Source organism: Diadema setosum, chromosome 18, assembly GCF_964275005.1.
Source record: "Diadema setosum chromosome 18, eeDiaSeto1, whole genome shotgun sequence".
Taxonomy (NCBI): domain Eukaryota; kingdom Metazoa; phylum Echinodermata; class Echinoidea; order Diadematoida; family Diadematidae; genus Diadema; species Diadema setosum.
Window position 1 is genome coordinate 34,452,055 of NC_092702.1, and position 24,644 is coordinate 34,476,698.

General features: G+C 37.7%; 1 protein-coding gene across 1 annotated transcript; it reads left to right on the forward strand.

Moving 5' to 3' along the window:
* Window positions 1–69: 69 nt before the first annotated feature.
* Window positions 70–17,275, forward strand: LOC140241828 (alpha-L-iduronidase-like). The gene is made up of 14 exons (XM_072321582.1): window positions 70–154; window positions 1,446–1,586; window positions 2,037–2,230; window positions 2,938–3,033; window positions 3,585–3,793; window positions 4,503–4,603; window positions 5,316–5,394; window positions 6,018–6,276; window positions 7,376–7,448; window positions 8,205–8,320; window positions 14,611–14,744; window positions 15,429–15,554; window positions 16,213–16,429; window positions 17,196–17,275. The coding sequence occupies exons 3-14, from the start codon at window positions 2,086–2,088 to the stop codon at window positions 17,273–17,275; spliced, it is 1,635 nt and encodes a 544-aa protein (XP_072177683.1). The 5' UTR covers window positions 70–154; window positions 1,446–1,586; window positions 2,037–2,085.
* Window positions 17,276–24,644: the final 7,369 nt, after the last annotated feature.

A 24,644-nucleotide genomic window follows, 5' to 3' on the forward strand; every position in this document is an offset into this window, starting at 1 on the left:
GGAAAATGGATTGTCTGCTTCTTGGACGCTTCCTGGCATTTTCCACATTAATGATACAGTTTTGTTTTGCACTATCAGACAAAAATATCTTCCGTGTATCAATCGACCAGGATGTAGCTACTTTGCGTCACTTTTGGAAGAGCACTGGATTTTGGTGCGTATACGGGCAATATTATTCTGATTTGTTGTGTGAATATGTAACAGTGCGTCAAGCAAATATTGAAATAACAGTCCCGTCTATTTGTATTGATGTTTTTTCTGCGGCGACACGGTAGACATCCAGTAATTTTTCATTTTTCATTTCATTTATTTTCACTTAATAAGGAAACAAACAACCAGAATTATCAAGTGAAGGGGTTAATTTTATTAGTAGTACGCGAGTAAAAACATTCAACTGTCAGTGTTGGTGTAAGCCTGTGCCTGTAAAGGTCTCTGTTTCTATTGTTTATTTTTTCGTTTTTTTTTTTTACATTTCAAGTAACTATACACAGCCCAGTCGCCGCTGTACATACGTAGCGCGACAGGGCTGTACCAACGAAGCTCCAAACACGAAGAGGGTCCAACGATAGCATGCGATCGGATTGAATTTTGATACTTTAGATCATTTTTTTGTCACTTCAAACTCATCTGACGAACAAAATGATAATGAGACTTCATATCTATGCTATGAATATTGAAATTTAGATTTGATAACTTACCTAAAATGATGGTTATATGCAGCATGTGTGAACGGTTCACGAACGGTACATCGTCTTTCACGCCAGGCCATTTCCAATATCCGGGAGGTCACATGATCTGAATGCCCTTTCAAAAGGTCGCGCTGTCGACCGTGCTGCTACACCAACACTCAAGCAGCGCATCGCACGCACGCAAAAGATTTCCGCCGCAGAGATCAAGGCGCCATTTTGAATTCTGCAACGATGAACCCTGACGGTGTTAGGGAATCCGCCAGAAAGTATCATTTTTTTGGTTCCACGGACTTATCACGAGGGCTCTCAATGGACTTACGAACCTTCTGTAATACAAGCATGCACTTAAGGTGAGTAACGTTTGGTAACGTGTACATTGTTTATAAAGAACGTATAAATTTTCATAAGTTTTGTAGTTGTGTTGTGGTTCCCCACTTTGTAGGTGCCCGCTCGTTGGTCAGACGCTGTATTCGCGTAGCGTATTAACAGCGTCTGGTCGGGCTACATTTCAAGTAGATTTAAGAGCTTTGAACTAATTTTGGTGTGATGTTAAACACAATGAAGGTTAATCAATTCTGTCTGTGATGTTCACAATCTCAGTAAGTTCTAACTTTTGATTTATTATTTATTGCATATTGCAGGGGTAGGTTTCTACAGGAAATAAGCATACCTTGGGCATATCTGACATATTTTTAAAAAGAAGTTTTTTTTTTTTTTTTTAGAGCCATCTGTAAATTGTTTTTAACATAATTTCAGTCCACCAGCTCCCCATCAAGATGACTACAAGTATTTCTTGAGTGAAGATGAGAAGCAAAACTTGGCATTTATTGGATCTGTCCCAAGAAATGGCATCGAGCAAGTCCGAATTCACTGGCTGCTTGATCTCGTCAAAGTCGAGTAAGTACCGGTACCAATTCAAAATATTTTTCACAAGACAAAGTTTAATCAAGGCTGACCATTGTACAGCTTAGATTATTTCTAAACATGGATGCAGATTTTTGCTTATACCACAGATGTGGTTGTGGTGTCAACTCAAGTGCAACGCAAGACAAAATAATTTTCATGCTTAGATCTACCTCTAGACATTGATAATTCTTAAAGGGACAGATTAATACCTATGGAGGATATCCTTGTCTCCAACTACATCTACATGAATGTTACAATGAAGCAGTGATCTCTTGTGAAATTTCATTGTAAATAGTAACTAAGAACAGCTATTGCAATATTTTGTGCTGTATTTCCTTTTGTCCTTTTATATGATTACGGTTTCTAGTAGGCAACGTGTAGCTAACCAAATAGCTCTCATAAACTTTGGCCTTAGCTGCTTCTCCAAACTTTCTGGAATAGGTCTGTCAGTGGGTCAAAGGTCAACTATAACTTCACTCTGCTGGATAACATGGTGGCGCTATTGCATTCCAATAATCTTCGGCCTGGCTTTGAGCTGATGGGAAACCCATCCGACTGGTACACTGACCTTGAGAATTCGACACAGGTGTATGCCTGGCGGGATTTGGTGCAGAGTTTGGCCCTGAGGTACATAGGTAAGAGACTGCTCTCTCGTGTTAAAATATCTCAGAAGCTTAGAATGAGATGAAATCTGTATTCTGTGTATGTCTCTTATTCAAATAAGTTTACCTTTTAGTTACCTATTTTGATTTTTTTTTTCTATTGGTGTATGAATGTCAGTAGTCTTAATTGAATCAAGATATTTAAATTCTTCCAGTTTTAATTGTGATTCTGGCATTTGTTTTCAGAAACTTAAGTTCTTCTGTTTTATTCTTTTCATCAGTGCATATGCAAACAAACTTTCAAAATTCTCTGTTGGATGCACAAATTACATGCCAATGATGTCAGCAATGAGTGAATAAGATGTCAGTGTTAATCAAAACATTCTCTGCAACAAGTTAACTACAACACATTCCAGGAGGAAATCTGCTCCTTTATTCCAGGCATAATGTAGGTGTAACCGATACTGACATATCACATGATCTCTTTTTTATTCATGTCAAAAGGTAGCTATGTCAAAGGAGAATCCAGCAGAGATGTATTAAACTCTCTTTAATAAACACCACCAACCTGTAATGTTGTTGCCATATAACATTTTCATGTTGTCAATGGAATTCAAAGAATTAACATTGTAAATCAAACTCTGTCACCCAGGCTTTGACAGCCATAAAATTGTGTGCATTCACAAGACAGAAACATGAATCACAAATATGTTCTCACCTTGCTTTTCTTCTCCAATCAGATTTATATGGCCTTGATTATGTCAGCAGTTGGAACTTTGAATCATGGAATGAACCCGATCATCATGACTTTGATACACTGAACTTCACCGCACAAGGTAGTCACCCCCCCCCCCCCCCCCACCCCACCTCCCTGATTATCTGAAACATACTCAGAAACTCCTCCTCTCTCTTTTTTTTTTAATGAATGGGGCCATACATATCAATTTACAGTTTTGTGTGTTGTGAGATGTTGCCCATACAGGTATGATCAGTATGTTTTGGAGGGGCAGTTTTCCATAAATATATGCACATTTGGCAACAGAAGAAAGATTATATGAAACACTTTGTGAAATTTGGAGGAAATATCAAAAAATCCATTCAAGTTTGGCTAATTCTGTTTGCTGTCTTTGCTCAGTGGGAGCTCTATGCATCAATTTGTGATGTCACAATAACAAACTATAGTGTATAAAGAAATATTGCAGGAATTCACCAGTCTAATGTCTTCTTTTGAAATGCACATTTCCTAGACTTGCTACAGAAACATCCTCAGGTAAATATCCATTTTGGAAGAGCTAGTTCAAGTGCAATTTTGATGTCTTAAAAGTATGAATTGGTATAGATTTCTTTTGTTGATTACTTCAAATGCTTCCTTCTACTTCTCTGCCAGGTTTTCTGAATTACTACGATGCCTGCTCAGAGGGTCTCCTTGCAGCTCACCCCAGCCTGAAGCTTGGGGGTCCAGCAGACAGCATGAGGGAACCTGACCCGAGGCACCCAAGAAAAAGCTGGTCCCTCTTGGACCACTGTGCCAATGGGATCAACTACTTCACAAAGGAAAAGGGAGTTAGGCTAGACTACATTTCACTGCATCTCAAGGTTAGTATTGAGCATTTTTCTTTTGATTAACCCATTGAGGACAGGCTGATTTTGCTACAACACGCATTTTCCATAGACCCCTGCCTGAGCATACTTGGGACTCGTCCTCAAAGGGTTAACAAGAACATTATAATCACCTTTCTCATTTGCATTCCTCTTTTGCTGCTTTTCTGCTTTGGACTGTTACATATGTTACTCGAGTATGTGCTATTTTTGTTATTTCTTTTCCTTCAGAGAAGTTTTTTTTTTTTTCTTTTCTCCCTTTCCATGACATTATCTGTGCTTTATAGTTGCAACTGTTAATTAAGCATTGTGGGATATGTTTGTCCTCAGTCTGTTGTTTTCATGTTTCACTTCTGTTTATATGGTTTGCTTCATAGCAATACTCTTAATCATTAGATATCCATTTTAATTGATCAAATTACTCCATCCTCAGTAGATGTCAAATGAGATAGAATACACTGAATTCAACTGTACCATTTCCAAATCATTATGTTTTTGTTTTGTTTTTTTGTTTGTTTGTTTGCTGGGCTTTCATATGCAGTTACTTCCAGATGTTGTTGTGTCATTTTTTTTTTTTTTCTGGTGGGGTCCTCTTTCCATGTATTTTGTTTTTAAATGTTCATTAGTTAGGCTCGGTTTTTTTTTTTTTTTAATAGTCAAACAATATGAAAGGGATATGTCTAATATTTACCTGTTGTCATTTCAGGGAGGTGGGCATTCATCTACTATTATTACTGATGAAATAGCAAAGATTACGGAGATTCTGGAGAAGTACCCACAGTACTCGAAAACTCCATTCTACAATGAGTGAGTAATAGCGTGCTATCAACGTTTCTCCCTTCATTGTTATGTAGATTGATTATAGCAAACATAGAACATACACTCTTTCCCTTCAAAGCCCGTGTAGATGTCTAGAAAGGTCACGTCAGAAGATTGCAAATGATATTAGAATACCATGTTATGATATTTCAGACTCAGTTGGAGCATTTCTCAGTTGTTCAGTTGAGCCTGTCAGTGCCATTGGCAGGCTATGTGTACACAATGTTTCAGGCATTTTGCCGTGTGGTCCTAAGAAGGTCACCCCTGTATGTGCCCGGGGTGAGCTTCACTCACCAAGCTTTTTCATCAGCATTCTGTAATCCATCCAAACTTGACCTAATCACAAATTAGCAAACCCACTGAGGTGTAGGAAAGTGCCCCTGTCTAAAGATAAGGCCATGGTGACTCAATATCTTTATTTAATGACAGTTAGTTTCCAGGCATCTGTGCCAATCACCAAAGCAAGCACTCCAGTGTTCGTGCAAATCGATGAACGAAGCATGTTAAGGGTCGATCCAGTGTCTGTAAAATAAAGAAATTTCATCCTGGCACACATGGATGTGTTCACTTTTTGCATTCCCACTTTTCATCTTTGTATTTCCACTTTTCATCTTTGTATGAAGGGATGAATCTTTATAGAAGATAACCATATCTCAAGCAAGAAGATTATGATTTTTTTTTTCTTTTGATCCCATCTCAGTGAGGGAGATCCTTTGGTCGGGTGGAGCAAGCCGGAGTGGTGGAGAGCTGATACCACGTATGCGGCCATCGTCGCTAAGGTACATTCATATTCTTTTCCAGTAGAGCAGCAACAATGCCTCTTGTCAAGTCATAACTGCTCTGCTTTAAATTACCAACCTTCTGTCTTTCTCTCTCTCTCTCTCTTTACTTTAGTCCTCTAAGATGGAGAGGTTACTCTGTTTTTAGGTTTTATTTTTTCTGAATAAGAAAATATCAGTTGTGTTATGATGGAGGATGTATGAGATTATGGTATCGGAACAACATGACTTGAGTAGATGTATTAAGAATGTGGGTTCCCCCCCCCCCCCAAAAAAAAAAAGGAAAGATATTATGACTGTGGTATTATTTGGTCACTGTGATGAAGACCAATTCTAATTGAAAGCGATAAGGGCTTGGCCAAGATGCAATTTGCTCTTTCATTTTGATTGCGCAGTACTCATGTCTGAACAGTCATAGCAGTCGTATTATCTGTTTGGTCTTGCTTTATCAATCTTTTGAGCTGTCCCTTGCCATTTACTTTTCCACTTCAAAACAAATTGCTCTCAGTGAAATAAAAGCCTTCAGCAGTCCGGGGTTAGAGGAGAATTTTCCTTTTCTATTCTTTTTCATTCTCTGGATGTGTTCATTCATCTCACCATTTGCATCTCACCTTTGACCCCAGATCATTGTCCAGCACCAGGACCAGCTGATCAGGCAGCATCCAGACTTCCTGTTCACCCTCCTCAGCAACGACAATGGCTTCCTTAATTTCTACCCCAGTTACTTCGATCAGCGTACCCTGGTGGCTCGTTTCCAGATGAATAAGACCACACCCCCTAGCGTCCAGACAGTCAAGAAGCCAGTGCTTAGTTTGATGGGGCTACTCTCTCTGCTTGGGGAGAGGCAGGTTCTGGTAACTAATGTCACAAGCGGCCGGCAAGGTAAGTTCCTATCAGACCTCCCTCAGTTGTATGTGTCATGGGAAAGAGTATATTTAGAAGAGAAACCTGCTCATGTAATCCTTTTAGGTAACTAATGTCATCAGCGAGGTTAGTTCTTGTCAGAGCTCTTTCAATTGTATGTGTCATGGGAATGAGTATATTTAGAAGAGAACCCTGCTCATCATATGCAATCCTTTTAGGTTTTAAAGTGCTAATCACCTTGAGCTGCAGTAATATTCCCCCTCCTCCCCAAGGGGAAAAAACACAAGATACAGAGTTGTAATGTTGTCCTTTTTGTTTCTATCCCTCCCTCATTTTCTTTTTATCTATCTCTCACTTCCTCTGTCTCTCTCCCTCTTTCTTTCCTATAGTCTTACAGGATATAATACTTCATACGTAGGAATTTCAGAATGAACAAATATCCAAACTATACAATGAAAGAGGAACAAAGTGGTTTTGAATTGCATGATGGCATGCAGACTACTACATTCAATCCAGCAATACCAGAAACCTTCTGTTTACATTGCCTATTAAAGTGTTGTGTTGCAGAAGATTACTCACAGGGATCTTGCTTCTGCCACATACTAGAAATCACTTTGTGTTTGGATGGTATAGATTAGTAAAGACCCCCTCACAGGGGCGGATCCAGGAATTCCTTAAAGAGGGGGTGCCTTTACAAAATTAAAGGGGGGCATGCACACGATGTGCTCCCCCTGGATCCGCCACTGCCTCATGCCTTTCATTTCATCATGGGGTTCACTTCTCTTTGAAGGTATCAGTCCTGAATTATACCATATCCTGGCAATACTTCTTTGACTGTTCATGCACATTTTTCCCATAGCACTACTCAATATCAATTTCTTAATACACATACTTTTTAAAAGAATTACCATGTGATTGAGAATATGTTACTGTCAGTCTGTTGTAGAATTAATCTTGAATTTGAGTGTAATCTAGTGTATTTGGAAAAGGAGGTATTGACTGGAATGTTTATTTTCCCATGAGGAAGCTTGAACTTTCAGCAAGCTTTCAGTTGGGGAAAGACATGTTGCATTTGATAGGTTTACCGCAATTTCTTGCCATTTTCCTCCATTTCAAGTCAATGCAGTATGGAGCGATTTAGGAGTCCTGGGCTCTGTTCATACTCCGTCGCAGACGTCTAATTCAGATAGGTAGGAATAATATTCCAGTTGACCTTTAGATAACTGATCATGATACATAATGTTTATAGAAAGAATAATTCTATTTTAAAAAAGATCTACACATTGTATTGATTTCAGACCGCACTCCTGCAAAGCTCACATGAAACTAAGTGAAGAGTACAAAAGCCTAATACCAGTATATTGCCCACAATTTTTATTTAGTGAATAGATTTAAAGCAGACCTTTTTTACGTGCAGAAGCTAACCCAAGTTTCCCTTGCTTGCTCTGGATCCCCAACAGATCTTTCCAGTTTCTGTTTATTGCAGCATTGTCATATCTTTTGTTTGCCTGAAAGACATGTTTCTATGACAACATTCATGATATAATGGCAGCAATGTGGTTTGGTTAAAAGTTGGGGAATTCACAATGTTATCAATATGGCACAAGCATCAACGCAATACTAAACAAATTCAGTGAGTCAACGTGATGTGTTACATGCCTTGGAGCTTCTAGGATATCTGTGTCTAGAATGAATTTGCCCAAATTCTCAGTATTATTTCATGATGCTTGTGAAACTTTGCAAATCTCTCTTTCTTCTGAGCCAGTACAATATTTATGCTCAGGTTAGTATAGATGTTTGTCCTCTTTGCAATGAAATAGCATATTTCCTTCTTCCTGCATTACTATATCCCATAATGACATTCGACCAAAATCACTCAAAATTATGTATAATTTGTGTATGTGTGTGTGTATATATTCAGTCTGTATGCTCTTCTCATTCCGTAGTTGGCAAGCAGCAATCCTGATATTTAACAGTGCAGACACTACTAATGTGACAGGCAGGGACAGTGTCCAGCTTCAAATTACTGGGATTAAGTCGCCTATTTTCTCGAATACTATAGGTAAGCCAGTGAAGCATGTATCCAGCAAGGCCTTAAGAGTGCTTACTTTGAGTTATAATGGACAGTCAGATTTTGTTTGTTGTTCATTTTGCTATGGAGCGAAAGAAAAGGGCAGCGCAATTGGAAAGAGCAAGTATCTTCATAGTACACATCTATAAAGCTTGTGATACTGCAGTGATCCATATCACTTCTGCAGATTGCAGCTTTTTCACTTTTGCTGTTATCTCGGTTCATGGTGTTACACAATGGAAAAGTACTGTTTTCAGAGGCAAATACAGCAATCAACAGATTTGGCCAATGTAGTTCAGTTCCCAAAATTCGTAGATTTGAGACACAAAATGAGAAATTTCATGCTTATAAACAAGCATTTTGCCCGCCTTTGGAAATATCATTCAAGGAGTACTTATTCTTTGGATAGGGAAAGTTATACTCAACTAACCTTGTACAGACAACTCTAACTAGTGTAGGTGGTATTATATTCCACATACTGAGAATCTTGCTATAGCATTGGTCAAGAGCTGATCACGTGATAAAGCGTAGTTTTGCCCATCACATTACCTGAGAATAAAAGTTTGTTACACTCTATGATGATAGTCATTTTGTTTCGCTGATCTCTTAGTCCACACAGTCCTAACGCGTGATATAACTTACAATTTTGAGTATGCGCGAAATAAAAGTGCGTTGCTCTGTGGTCTATCATTTGACCTGGGTCAAGTGATAGACCACAGTGCAACGCACTTTTATTTCGGTGCCACGCAAATTTGTTGTTTTTTCATCTATGCGCATACGTCTAAAGTAAACTACGTAGCCTATGCCCTGAGGATACCGTAAGGCAGCTAAAATGGATTCAGATGTGGAATAAAACGGGAATATCTAGGACCCTAGATGTGGAATATAAAGCAAATAATCAACTTTTAGTTTCAAGCAATGAGACAAACTATCACTTCCTCGGCGATCTGAATGTGTACGCTATCTTTCCTCAGCTGCGCTTCAGAAAGAAAGCTACATCCAGATCGCCTCGGAAGTGATAGTTTGTCCCATCACCTTCACCAACGTTGATTATTTGCTTACTATTGCCTAACTGTACAATTGTTTGTTTTTTTTTAGTGATATTTCATTTATAGTCCTATAAGCTTCCAGTGAATCTGTTATGCAGTGTTCAAATGCTTTTTGAATCTGTCACTTTCCATTTTGAGTGAGATCTGTTACCACTGGCTTTTTATGCCTCCACCAACGAAGTGGCCAGAGGCATTATGTTTTCGGGTCGTCCGTCCGTACGTACGTCCGTCCCGTTTTGTTTTTGTCGATATCTCAAGAACCGTGTGGTGGTTTTACATCAAACTTGGTATGAGGGTATATCCTGGGGGGATAATACTTTGTTTGGATTTTAGGGTCACGGGGTCGAAGGTCAAGGTCACAGGCTATTTTTTAAAATGTGTTTTTCGGGATATTGGTACACTTTAACATAAATGCACAGGAAGGATAGTACACTGTTAGCACAATTCCCGCCATGGTGTCAATCTTATGGTAGTGCTCTGATCCAGCACCTTACAATGCAGCACATCTATATGAAGGTCTTGGTTTCACTTTATTCAGACTTTGGGAATTTGTGATGATGCATGCAAAGGAAACAAGCCAAATAGCTCTATCACACACACACACACACACACACACACACACACACACACACACACACACACAAATCCAACTCAGTAAATTGTTGATGGTTTTGCAAGCTCTGTTTGATAGCCAACTGTATGTTTTCCATCTGAAGAGGGCTGCATACCTCTACAGAGTTCATAATAACAAGCATTGAGTCATGGAACTGTACATGTCTTTCAAGTATTGTTCAGTGGTGTGATCTTTCTCCATTGGCTGGTTCAATCAAGTAGCATACTGTACACATGAATGTATGCTATTTATACATGCATAAAATTTGCTATATATGAATGACTGCAGATCTGACACTGTAACAGAATGGCTGATCACATTTATATATTCATATATAATATATATATTCACATACATTGTATATATTCATATATTCATATAATCATATATTCATATATTCATATAATCATATATTCATAAATTCATATAGTCCTATTATGTAGTATGGATCTGTTGATCAGTTGTGATTATTTGTAATTATTTGTAATTATACAGTTACAGACAAGCCTGATTTCTCATAGACCATGTACAAAGTACAGCCGGGCCAAAGGCGGGGCCTAAGGCCGGACCCAAGGCCATGGGCCTTAGCCCGGAACCAGGGGCCCAGAGCCCAAGTGGGCCCAGGCCCAGGGGCCCAGCGCCCAAGTGGGCCCGGGCCCAGTGGCCCAGGGGCCCAAGGCCGGGCCGAGGCCAGGAGCCTAAGTGCTGGCCCAAGGCGGACTGAGACCACTAAGAGTACCAGTCATGACTTGCTGTGATAATGATGTGACAGGCCTGTGCATACACATATTATGTAAATACACTGTACAGGGTTGTGCATATTATGTAAATACACTGTACACTAACTATACACAGTCATGACTTGCTGTGATAATGATGTGACAGGCCTGTGCATACACATATTATGTAAATACACTGTACAGGGCTGTGCATATTATGTAAATACACTGTACACTAACTATACACAGCCCAGTCGCTGTATAAATCGCGACAGGGCTGTACCTGAGCAGCCCACAACACAGAACAAACACAAAGCAAATTTTAGGATTGCATTTAGTTTTGATACTTGACATCATTTTTTGTCACCTCAAACACATCAAAGACAATCTGTATTAATGAGACTTCATACCGTACCTGTTTTCCTGGGGTTATTTGTGGGAATCCTGCGATCTGGGTACTATTCGCAAATCTAACAACATGTGAAAATATCAACTCCTGATCATGTAACGTGCATGTGTACATTTCTGTGTTCACTGCTGTATTCCATGAACATGAATTCAACAACTACTGTTATATCCTGTAATATGAGCTGCCAGGACAAAACTCACATACGCTCTGATTCTGTATAGCAACCACTTTCAAAGCAATGTATTGATACATTTCTGCCAGCTAAAAATTCTTAAATGTTGGTTCACCCATGTGAACGGGTACAGAAACTGAAGCCTAGGTGGTGGGTTAAGCAGAATTGCTGCTGTCCTTGCAGTCCCACTCATATGTTTTCATGTTAGTCTAATGCTAGTTTGTGGCAATAAGAGAGTGTGCCAAGCAGTTTGCCAAGCAGGGATTCAGCTGGATGTCGAAAGTGATTACTAGCCATTCTGATACTTGAATTTAATAATACCATTTAACAATTCCATACCACCTAAAACCCCAACCCTATCAAATTCTTTAGAATTTCTGCTATCAAAACAATGATAGGATAATCTGCAGACAAAGTAGATTTTTTTCAGTCACAAATCTGCTGTTACTGTGTTATTACCTCCGCCAAGGGGGAAGGTTATGTTTTCGTGACCGTTGGTTTGTTTGTTTGTTTGTTTGTTTGTTAGTTATAGTTAGTTAGTTTGTCTGTGTGCAAAATAACTCAAAAAGTAGGTAACGAATTTGGATGAAACTTGCAGGGAAGGTTTAGATTGATACAAGTAACAGATGATCAAATTTTGGTAGTGATCTGAGAATTTTGGAGGAATTTATGAAGGATTTTTGATATTTTGGCAGGTAGGGTCAATGAACTTGGGAGTTCAGGCTGCGCGTATTTGAGGTTTGCATGCGCGCACTAAAGTGCGTGCTCTAGTTTCTGCTAGGGCGAGGCGCGCCGTGCAGCTGAGGGTTTATGACGTAACAAAGGCTTCTATATTGGGAAATTGGGCGACTTTCAGCACACAATGCTATAAGTATGTATATATGGGTGGAAATCACTTCTATGGAAGAACAAGGTCAGTGGTGGAAATGAGCTGCATGCTTGGCGGAGGTCTGCGCTCTCAGAGTGCTTCTGTAGTTTTGAATGTCTTCCTCTGTGAAAAATGTGAAATCAATGAAAGGAAAAAATATGGTACCTGGTAAATATTAATAGCTGTGCACATTATTCACACATGTACTATACAATGTATGACAGTAGCATATATTCACTCACAAAAAACACTGATACATGTAAAGGAGTTAAAGAATCAGCAGACATAGTTTTACAAGATGTATTGCAGAGTTCAATTGGTATTAGTATTAGTAGTAGTAATAGTAGTAGTAGTAGTAGTAGTAATAGTAGTAGAAGTAGCAATGATAATAATAATGATAATAGTGGCTACTTGTATAGCGCACAGGTCCGCTTTTTAGCGCTCATGGCGCTTCATAAATGAAAAGATAGATATAACACATGTTCAAACATGACAACAGAGAAGAAAATGGCAAACAACAACAAACACATACCAGATAAAGAATACAATTGTTCCGAACATTATAGACTGTAATTATAGTCCTCAGTTTGAGAGGAATAGGTAAAGTTTTGAAGTTTGGATTTGAATGTTTCTGTAGATGACAATTATAGCTGTACACACAGAGAAAATGTTCCAGTTAAAGAGGAACGTAGTCATACAAAGTGTATGTATTTCACATTTTTCAGTATTTTCAATCTTTCATATCCATATGCAATGGGCATAATGGACTCATTTGCATATCATTTGCATAGTATGCTATCATGGGGTGTGAAAGTATGCCGAGTGTTGACATATAGGTCATCCACTCATTGTATCCCCCGAACAGAGTTCGGAGGATACTATGGATTTGGCCCCGTTGCGCCGCGTCCGCCGCAGAGATTTTCTTGTGAGCACTCTACTGGCTGCAGTTCTTCTTAGATCATCTTCAAATTTGGCATGAAGGTGTGTTCTGGTAAAACGAAGACCCCTATTGTTTTTGGTGATGGTGCCCTCGCTTGTTCCGTCTTTATACATGAAAAAGTAAATTTAACAGGGTCTGTTTGTGTGTGCGACGCTGGCCTTGCTTCGTGACCAATTTTTTCTATGCCTCCGCCAACGAAGTGGCCGGAGGCATTATGTTTTCGGGTCGTCCGTACGTACGTCCGTCCCATTTTGTTTTTGTCGATATCTCAAGAACCGTGTGGTGGTTTTACATCAAACTTGGTATGAGGGTATATCCTGGGGGGATGATACTTTATTTGGATTTTAGGGTCATGGGGTCGAAGGTCAAAGGTCACAGGTTATTTTGTGAAAAAAAGGTTGAAAATTCATGTTTTTCTCCATATCTCGCAAATGGTTCAAGTTATCTTCATGGAACTTAGTATATATGCTTGTTCCAATGGGCAGTGATTATCTAGGGAAGTTGGGGGGTCATGGTTCAAAGGTCAGGGGGTCAAAGGTCAAGGTCAACTCCTCAAAATATCACTACTTTCCTTATATTTACGCAATGCCGGAAGGTTTTTTTTTTTTAACTTGATGTATGCATGTATTACCCGATATATATTCTGTTGGAAGTTTCTTGCCAAAAGGTCAAAGGTCAAAAGGTCAAAGGTCAAGTTAAAGTGTTGAATTGCACTTTTTCCTCCATATCTCAAAAGTAACTCAAGGTATCATCATGAAACTTACATATTTATGCATGTTCAACCTAACAGTGATTCTCTTTGGAACTGTGAGGTCAAAGGTCAAAGGCCAGGTTTAGATAATGCTATTTTCCCATTTGATACTGAAATTATACTTTTTATCAATACCTTGAAAATTACTCAATGCATAAACTTATAAAAGGGTCGAAAGTCAAGTAAAAATCATCAGTTCCCCAAGTACCTGCACTCTGACATTTTTAATCATTCATCCAATTGAACCTAGTTCTAGGAAAGTGAACATTCAGCACATTTGTGGCAAACCTGTCATTTTGATATTTTGCCAATTGTGTGAAACTGTCATCACACATTGTCAAGACATTGTACTGTAGACCTATTAGGAGAACCATGCATTATGGCGGAGGCATATCAGTCGCCGTAGCGATATATCTAGTTTTGACATGTCATATTGAATATAATATGACAAGACTTCCCTTAAAAGACATTTATGAGGTTTTGTATAATATCTCATGTAGGGCATTCACTGGAAGCCTTTAATACTTATCTGTCTGGTATTTAATGTCCATACTTAGACCATAAAGAGCCAATAAATTACTCATCATTGATTCAGTGGAGGAGCTTATGAACAGGTAACAAGATATGGAATTTATGAAGAAGCATTTGAATAAAGCAGGCACAAATGAAGGATTGCAAAACATGAAATTGCTAAACAGTCATTCCTTGTTAAACTCCCTCCACCCCTCCCCCCCCCCCCCCATATACATACACTCTGCAGACAGTACTGGTGACATTGTTTACACCGAGTACATCCTAAACAACATACATGGCAATCCAGCAAGCGTCTGGACACAATTTAAATCACCGGTCTACCCAACCCAAGAGCAGTTCAGGAAGATCAGACAGAACCAGGTTTGTATCTTTGTGATACAAAATGTACTTGCATTCATGATGTAATGATGGTCCTTGGAGGTAAATTGCACAAAGCCTTCAAGGGCATCGAAGAACTGGTAACTAGGAAGAACTTGAAATCTTCCTCTTACTTTAGAGATACTGAATCATTAATTTCATGGCTGTTTACAGATTTAAAGGTCATGTATTGATTTGTGTTTAACAGTGGGTTTAAGTTTTATTGACCTTGCCAATACATTTCATAGTGTCTTATTGATGTGTGAAATGTGATTGCTTTTTAAACTGACAGAAAAGCATGCATCCCCCCACTGATGATTTATTCAAAAGCTTATGTAGGAAATGATTTTAAAACCAGAGATCATTTTATCCCATGCAGGCATTATTCTTTAGTCTGATATTGAGCAATGCCAACTTAGTGCTGTTACACAAGATGACTGCTCTGTTTTATAGCACATTTGATAACTATATAACATTTTAGGAATGTTGGAAGGGATACGTGGTGAAGGAGTGAGCTGTCTTCAATGTCCCTGACATTGACCTCTGATGAACTGTTTCTCCATTAAAAGTACACCATCATCAATTGGTAACCTACAAATATCTCCAAACCAGTTTCTATTATGAACTTATGCTCATGTAAGCATAGCAGCTGTCGTAATAGAGTTTTGATGTGTCCATACCACACAGGAACCGATTCGCATCAGTGATCCAAAGTCGGTCACAGGACCAAATTTGACCCTTGACCTGTCCATTAGCAAGCCTGGAGTCACCGTGCTACACATCTGTGCAAAGCCAGACAAAATACCAGAAAAGGTGATAACGATATGATCTTTTACATAGGCATTATTTCTTGACTATGAGTGACCAGTTACTATCATTGATTCAGAGTTGTAATTGCTCACTGTTAAATGGATAATTGCTTTGCCATCATTTTGACAGTTAATATTCAGAGACTCTTCCTGTTCATTGTATGCTGATTGTATGTATGTTGATTATGCTGATTGTATATGGGTTATAACGAAAATTCAACATATTTTCTCTTTGCTGGCATCATGAAAGCATGTGACTTTCCTCTTTCAGAAAACAGGGGAAATGATATTAACCTTAACATATGATAGTATTAAGTCAAGGGAATCTGTACTTATGGAAAAAAAAAGTTCTTTATATTTTCTCTTCATTGTTTGCCATACGTGATGTCACAAACTGAAGTAGTCTCCCTGAGCCAGCGATGCCTTAAAAATCTGTATAACTTTTGAACGGATTGTGCTTGATTTTCCTCAAACTTTCACTGATGTGTTCTGCTAGTATTGCTGCCTTCACTCAATCCACAGGCATGTTTGGGTTTCATTCTTGTTAAATAGCATGTTGCTATCTCCATTCTGCATTTTATCTACCTAAGCAGGCCAAACAAAAATGTCACTTGAGAATTGACATCTGGAGTTGAATGAAAATTCACCATTTTGTGTCATAGGTGACGAATTTGCGTCTGCATCGGTACACAGCATCTGATGTCCTTGTCGTCTGGGATGACAGCGCCATCTCCTCTCGCTGCATTCTGACCTTTCAAGTTGAACACTCTATCCAAGGTTTGCAGGGGCCTTATCAACAAATAAACGATGTCGACCTCATATTCACCGTATTTGTGTATTCACCAGATGAACAGAAGAAGACAGGTATTTGTGTTTTGAGCATTCTTCCAAAAATTAGATTTTAAAGTAGTTTCTACCTGGTATTTCTACCTTGATTGTCCATTTGTGTTGTTACTGTTGTGTCTTTGATGAGCGCAATGTTTTCTCAGTGTGTATAGTGAATCTAAACATGCATGTTGGCGGCATTCACAGATTTTTCCTATAAGGCTAACAGACGAAGTATTTCATTATTTGCTGATAAGAGTGCTCGAAACAACATTTGTTACATTCTAACTTTTCAAAAGTTTAGATGGTAAGACTTGTGATATGTTTAGATTTTAGGGAAAATAATGTCATGCTCTTGTGTCAAAATAATGATATGCACTAATTGCTATTCATTATATATTGTCATTGGTATTCTCTGTCGTTATTGTCTAAACCTTTACTCACTATTTCAAAGATATGCGGATGCATATCATGTGTTACATTGATGTATCATGGCTTTGAAGTGTGGTACTATGTATTTCTTTAGATTGATATTTTGTGAATTTGCAAGCGGTTGTAGTTGCTATCAAGAACGACAGGGGGCAATGAATTAATGTTATCCCTCCTCAAGAGAAAAGTTAGTAATTTCCCACCTTGAAGATAGTATTCAACCCTTTTGTGTTCCAGGAGGCAGTAATTTTGCCAGTTGTGAATTTCATGAATATCAGTCGACCTGCAACATTCTGAAAAACTAAAATGCTGCAAAATTTACTGCATGTGTGTGGTCACTAGCATCATTATCACTATATCATTTTTTGGACAGGAACAGGCAAAGGATCAGCTGTGGATGGATGGTATAGAGTAAGAGCTGTGGACTACTGGAATCGACCGGGGCCGTACTCGACACCAGTCCAGCTTTAGAATGCATCAGCCTTTTTATTGAAGCAAATGAAATCAATAGGTTAACTGACAAATATGAATGTATGACTATCGTTTAAACTTGTGTCTTTTTACACTTGCAATAGTAAATGCTTTCATACCGCAATTGAAATTCTAATGATGCTACTGCAGTGTACTACAGAATGAGTGTACCATGGTGGTTCTCCCATGGTTACAATTGCAAAGTTGCATCAAACGGCACACTTTATCATAGAATCTTGGTGTCGTAGTCACATCTTGGCCCTAACATGGTTATCTTTATTCCTCCATTGCAAGGTACCTGATTATATGCCTTCTTGATGATGGATTAAGTAGGTAAACTATCATATCTGAGGACATACACATCAGGTGGGGTTTGAATCTAGGCTATCTTTTTTAAGAGTTCTGGGTCTTATCCACTCTACTATTATGTTCTCGCATAAAGAAGTTGAAATTGTACCTTCAGAACTTGGTTCAGTCTCTGCCTGGAAATCAGTGTCATTGAAATGGTTCTACAGTCAACCTTGCCTAGGTCGAATCTATTTGGACTGAAGCAATAGCTTCATCTTAGAGAAAATTTGACTTATGAGGGATTAAAATATGATATTAAGAGAAGAGGACTTGAAAAGACATTTGACTTAAGCAATCATTCGACTTTTGCAAGGTCGCCTTAAGTAAGGTCGACTGTACATTACTTTAAAATCCAATCAATGGACTGTCTAAGGAGAGACAATTACCTCAGTAAATGTTTATTCATTACTTTTCACTTCGATTTTATAGCAAGATCATAGTTTTAGATATCATGTGATTTGAATTCAGGGACAATAAAATATTTTGTACAGTACACACTAACTCATCAGTTGAAGTCACAAGGGTATTAACTCTATGCAAGATCTTAGCATCCTTCCTCTTCATATATTAAACAACAAAATTCATAAATATTTTACCATTTGTATGACAAATGGGATTGAGAAATTACATTGTAGGATAATTGATGGATGAATTCTAGATGGCTGTATTTTTATATTACTGTTTACATGTGTATTGTCAGCTTTCTGCTATAACTGCAAATTTTCTTGGGGGTCAGCAAAATAAATGTGCAGTGTATGACTGTAAAATATTTTCAATTTCAATTTCAATTCGTTTATTCATCTCATTTTCGGATAAAACAATACAACAGTATTGGATTTTACAATACACAAAAGGATAATCAATCATTTACATATAACAGTGAAAATGAAAAAAGAGAACTTGAGAAAAGCCAAAAGGCCTTGTGAAGTAAGTTCCCTTACGCTTATGCACAAAATAATTGATTTTTAATGTACAAAGTGTAGACATGGACAGAAAACCAACAAATACAACAAAACATAACATAACAAAACAAAACAAAATCATAAGACAAATGATATGATAAATTGACTATGACTATGTGTGATTTGCTAGAAGGTATATTTTCAAAAATTTCTTAAATGAAGACAGGCTATTGCGTGAACAAATATCTCTAGGAATTGAATACCAGATTAACGGAAATTGGTGACGTACGGAGTTTGAAACCAGATTTGTTTTTACTACCCACATATGAAATCTATTGCAATTTCGTGTATTGTATTGATGAATTTCATTATTAGTTGAAAACATACATGAAATATTATGAGGTAACATATCTTTGAAATAATAAAATCCCAACACAGCGGTATTATAAGTATACAAATCAAATATATTCAAAGTATTAAATTTACGAAAAAGAGGAGCCGAATGAGCAAGATAATGACTACCAGAGCATATTCGTAATGCTTTTTTCTGCAATTTATGTAAAACTTCTATCTTGGTTTTATTATATTTGCCCCATACAGATACACAATAATTAAGATACGGAAGCATAAATGTATTATACAGCAAAAAAAGTGCAAACTCTGGAAGAATATTTTTCAATCTATATAGAATACCTACACATTTAGATACCTTATTTGCTACATTCGTTATATGTACATCCCAATGCATATTACTCTGAATATAAACACCAAGAAAATTTACCGAATCAACTTTCTTTAGAGGAACAGAATCAATAGAACATATCACATCATCAAAAATATAATTATCATCACAAACATTACGGTGAAATATAACATAATTTGTCTTAACAAGATTAACAATTAATTTATTTACTTTAAACCAACTACTAACTTTATCTAACTCCTGATTAACTTTAATCTCAATATCAGTCAAAGTTGGATGAGTATAAAACAAAGTAGTATCATCAGCATACATCACATACTTAAACATAGTAGAACTTTGAACAATATCATTAATATAAATCAAAAACAATAAAGGACCTAAAATAGAACCTTGCGGAACACCACGGGTTATTAATGAATAATTTGAGGAACAATTCTTAAATGATGTATATTGAAATCTATCAGACAAATAATTTTTAAACCAGAGTAAAGGTGTCCCACGAACCCCATAATGTTCTAACTTATATAAAAGAATAGTATGATCAACAACATCAAAAGCTTTTGACAAATCCATAAATATTCCAATAGCATATTTGTTAAGGGTTAGAGCAGAAATAATCTTATCTTGTAAATCTATAACAGCATGAGTGGTTGAATGATTTCGTCTGAAGCCATATTGACAATTAGAAAGTATATCAAATTTTATTAGAAACGAATACAGACGGTTATATATACACTTTTCAAGTAGTTTTGATATGACAGGGAGAACTGATATAGGTCTATAGTTTTGTAATAAATGTGGGTCATGTTTCAATATCATTGAAACAATGTTCTTTTCTTCCCCAAGACAAAGTCACATACTTAAAATCAACTTACATATATGTATTCATTTCTGTATCTTACTAGAGATTCTAGTTTCTGGGGCTCACACTGATCCCATGGTAACTCAAGCCTATTGACACATGATCAGAAGTCATAAAGGTAGCCAACTACATTGATGTTTACTCGTACTCACTTATCAAACAAACCTTGTATGTTTAAGGAATTGCATTACCTCAATCTATGCATCTCACTTTGGACAATTTAGAATATGTGCAATATAATACTCATATTTTTTTCTCCGTGTCCTACAGGATAAGTAAACAAATCTATGTTCAATGTCTTGATGAAACAGCAAGAAGCAAAAGAAAAAAAAAAATCTTGCAGTACTGTAATGTCTTCTTAACACTTTTATATGTTCATTCTTGAGTTGATGCTGTCCATCACATTTCTAATAGAGCAGACTATATTTTTGTCTCGCCCACCGGAGGTGAAGGCGAGACTAAGGGATCCAAATGGCGTCCGTCCGTCGTCCGTCCGTCGTCCGTCCGTCGTCCGTCACAAATGTTAAAGTTTACCTGCAAGACTCTCTTATGATGCATAACTTGGCAACTGTTACAGCAATGGCAGCCACACTTGGGTGATAGAAGCACTAGGGGTATCTTCATGTTATGGTGTTGTCGGAGGTCATGTAATGATGTCAAAGGTCATTTGAGGTCATATATTAAAGAGTATGTGCAAGACTCTCTTTTCTATGTTAAAGTTTACCTGCGAAACTCTCTTTTGACAAATAACTTCACATAAGTTGCTTGGATTACAACCTAACTTGGGTCATAGATGCACTGGGGGTACCTTCATGTTATGGTGCCGTTGGAGGTCATAGGATAAGGTCAAAGGTCATTTGAGGTCATACGTTAAAGTTTACTTGCAAGACTCTCTTATCACACGTAACTCGACACATGTTGCTACAATGGCAATCAAACTTGGGTGATGGATGCACTGGGGGTACCTTCATGTAATGGTGCCGTAAGAGGTCACATGATAAGGTCAAAGGTCATTTGAGGTCATACGTTTAAGTTTACTTGCAAGACTCTCTTATCACACGTAACTCAGCACATGTTGCTACAATGACAATCAAACTTGGGTGATGGTAGATGTCTCTCGGGAAGTTGAAGGTTACCACAAGGTCAAAGGTCACAGACAGGGGTCAACGAACTTTTAGGGCCCAATGTTAAGCTTTTAGGGCGCATTTTGTTTATGGCTCCTAACTTTTGATCCCTTTGTCCGTTTGTGACCAAACTTGGATGGAAGATGTCCCTTGGGGAGGTGAAGGTCGTCACAAGGTCAAATGTCACAGACAGGGGTCAACAAACTTTTAGGACCCAATGTTATATTTTTAGGGCGCGTTTTGATTGTGGCTCATAACTTTTGATCCCTATGTCCGTTTGTGACCAAACTTGGACGGTAGATGTCCCTTGGGGAGTTAAAGGTCATCACAAGGTCAAAGGTCATAAGCAGGTCAATTAACTTCTGAGAGTTATAAAAAATATTAATTCCTTGCACGCGAATGGGCGAGACACAATTTGGCACTTGCCTTAATTGTTGTTATCATTGGGAAGTGGGATGTAAGAGCATGATTGAGGTTGTACTATATTGAGGACTAATACTGTATGCCATTTACTGAATATTTATATATCTTTATTTTCTATTATTGTATCATTAAAAAATCTAACATAATGAATCTCTGCAGTTCTCCTCCGCGGTCTTTTAATTTTTATGCTTACAAATGTTGGTATAGATGTGTGCAAAAAAAGAAAAAAAAAAGTGATTTGAAGTGGTAATTGAATGTACTGAATGTTTTGATGTTTTGGTTTGTTTGTTTGTTTTTAACATGTGTATCACTGTGATCATATACATTAATGCATCATAACGCAAACGGAAATACATTCACTGTACGTGGTTTGCAACCACGAAACAGCTGAATGTTTAACCTGGAGTTGATATTGAATCTACATGTATGTATTTTGCAGTTGTAGTGTTGCTAATAAAGTTTGCTATTAATGTACTCTCTGTACATGTAGAATACTCTTTAGAAAATTACATGAGACCGTATATTTCAACTTATTTTTTTTTTTTCCTGAATCAAATTCCATGAAAAGAAAAACACATGAAGTAACTGCCCAATCAAGGAATCCAACCTGGCGTGACGTATTATTTAATGTTTACACTCCTATCTGAAAGTTGCAGTGATTGCAGCTAGTGTGGAGGTAGCCATGAAACAATCATCAAGCTGTGTACGGTTGCCACATCACATTGAAGTAATAAAACTGAAAAGTACAGAACTTCGAATGAAAACATTATTTTGAATATCACTCATGATTATAAATCAAACTGTCAGTTACAACTTTTTGTTGTTACAGTGAGGTCAGTATTTAATGATTAATCCATTCATCTTTATAAGTTGTTGAGATCTCAGTTGTCACATGTTGTTTTGAGTGAGATACAATGTATCTCACTAAAGTTCTATAATACTTTTGTGAAGTGATGATAAATCAGTTCAAAAGCTGCAACAAGAGGCCATCAGATTTCATTTACAATAGAATGTACAAAATTCTGTGTATAGTAATGACATGATAAAAAGGGAATTCAGCATTTTCCTGCTTTTAGGTCTTTCTTGGTAGTCAGGTAGACCTTGATGGTAATCAACCTTGGGCAAGAAAACTTTAGATATTATTGTTTGATTTATTAGAAAGAGGTGAAGTTGATAAAAACATTTCTTCTAAGTGCCCTCTTGTCTAGTTGGTCACTTTCAACCTGACAAACTGCACATCAGAGTTATGTAATAGGGAAATCGATTGCAAACTTTGTGATCAGACTCTCTTCAATATACAGGGAATACAACAAGAGATAGATATGAGAAGGTTATTTCAGTGGGGCATGAACCAATTTGTGAGTTTTAGCCATCATCCTTCTCCTCCATATCATTTTAAAATAGTTGTATTAGCCCTAATTATAGAAGACTTGACAAACATATATATAAGCCATCATATAGGCATCATGAAATTGCATGTACAGTTGAACCTCTCGTATCCGGACAAGTCGGGACCGGGGCTCATCCGGATAAGGGATTTGGCCGGATACGGGAGACTCAATGCTTTATACATGTACATATACATACACATGTACTGATGTAGCCCATTGTAGTACCACATGTAGTAATGTGTATACCGCGTCAGTAACAGACCCCAAAATAGAGGTTCGTGTTTGCAAGAATGAAATCATTTTCTTTTATAAATTCTTGGGATGATTTACCTAAATAATTATTAAGAAATGTATCAAGTATATGTAATTCATTTGTGTTTGTGTAGGAGTTCTCAAGGAGTTGGGAATCCCCCTTTCCTCCCGTAATTCTTGAAAAAAGATAAAAAAATCACGGCGAGATTGCGTCCGGATAATAGAGAGATCCGGATAAAGGGAGGCCGGATAATAGAGGTTCAACTGTATGACTTTATATCTCATGTGCTTATGAACAAAATATCTTTTTTTATTAAAAAGGCATTGTCCATCACATTCTCCTTAAAAGTAGCATATAGCAGAGCTTCAAACTTACATGAATGGAAAAAAAAAATCAGAAACACTGCAGAAAATTTGCATAACCAGTTTTCATTCAATAGGCCTACCATTTTTTTTTTTTTTTTTTTTTGTGGAGGAATGATTAAAAAAAAAAGGAATCTGACAATACCATGGACTGACAAGGGTTTAAATCAGGAATTTCTCATTAAACTTCAAATTTCTCAACCAGACTGAAAGATCTGTAATATACCGGTACTGAAGATGTCGGTATAGATAGGGCCTATACTATTCCTTCTCACACTCCTTGACAGTTGTGTGTATTTTGCCCTGCTTTTCTATAGTGACAGTTTTTAGCAACGAGAGTTCACTCTAATGTAAAAATATTGTATTTTAGTATTCAGCTGCAAAAGTATAGCATTTAAGTAAAAGTTCCTCGGGTTTTCCTTCCATTGCACCGTGCGTCTAAATTCTGGACTAAGAGAGACAGGGAGAAACAATAGGGCCTACGTGAGCCTTGCGGTCTCCGTACAATTCGCCGTTCTCATCGTGACAGATTAATTAACTAGTCCCAAAGGCGCGCGATATGGAACAATAATAATCCACCCGACAAAAGGCTAGTAGGTTGCTTATGCGGGAATCATATGGGAGTTTTGTGAATCGTGGTGTCCGTCTAACTTTGAATGATTTGTTGATCTACCGGCTGGTAGGCTTATACCGCGTACCGAATTACCGATCGAGGCACTATCAATGGTATAATAGGCCCAGTGAACTTTTTCCCGCCACTTGTCTTCTGTTTACGGTGATACAAACCGCGGGAACTTTCAGTCGGTTCGTGATTGGTCAAAGTTGTTTCGTAGGCGTGGTTGTAGATGTAAACCTGCCGATGATTGGATAGTTTGTCATCCTTAGCTATTGAGACGCGATAGCTCTTCGTGTATGATAAACATCATCATGTGTTTATTGTGATGATGGCCCCCCCATGTTGTTATATGTTAGCCCCATCATTCGAAGAGCTACCTACAGTA

Excerpts from the sequence above, each read along its gene's own strand:
- LOC140241828 (XM_072321582.1), top strand. The coding sequence starts at position 2,086 with ATGGTGGCGCTATTGCATTCCAATAATCTTCGGCCTGGCTTTGAGCTG. Across the intron at positions 5,395-6,017 it reads ATGCGGCCATCGTCGCTAAG|ATCATTGTCCAGCACCAGGA; the intron begins GTACATTCATAT and ends CTTTGACCCCAG. Across the intron at positions 15,555-16,212 it reads CAGACAAAATACCAGAAAAG|GTGACGAATTTGCGTCTGCA; the intron begins GTGATAACGATA and ends TTTGTGTCATAG.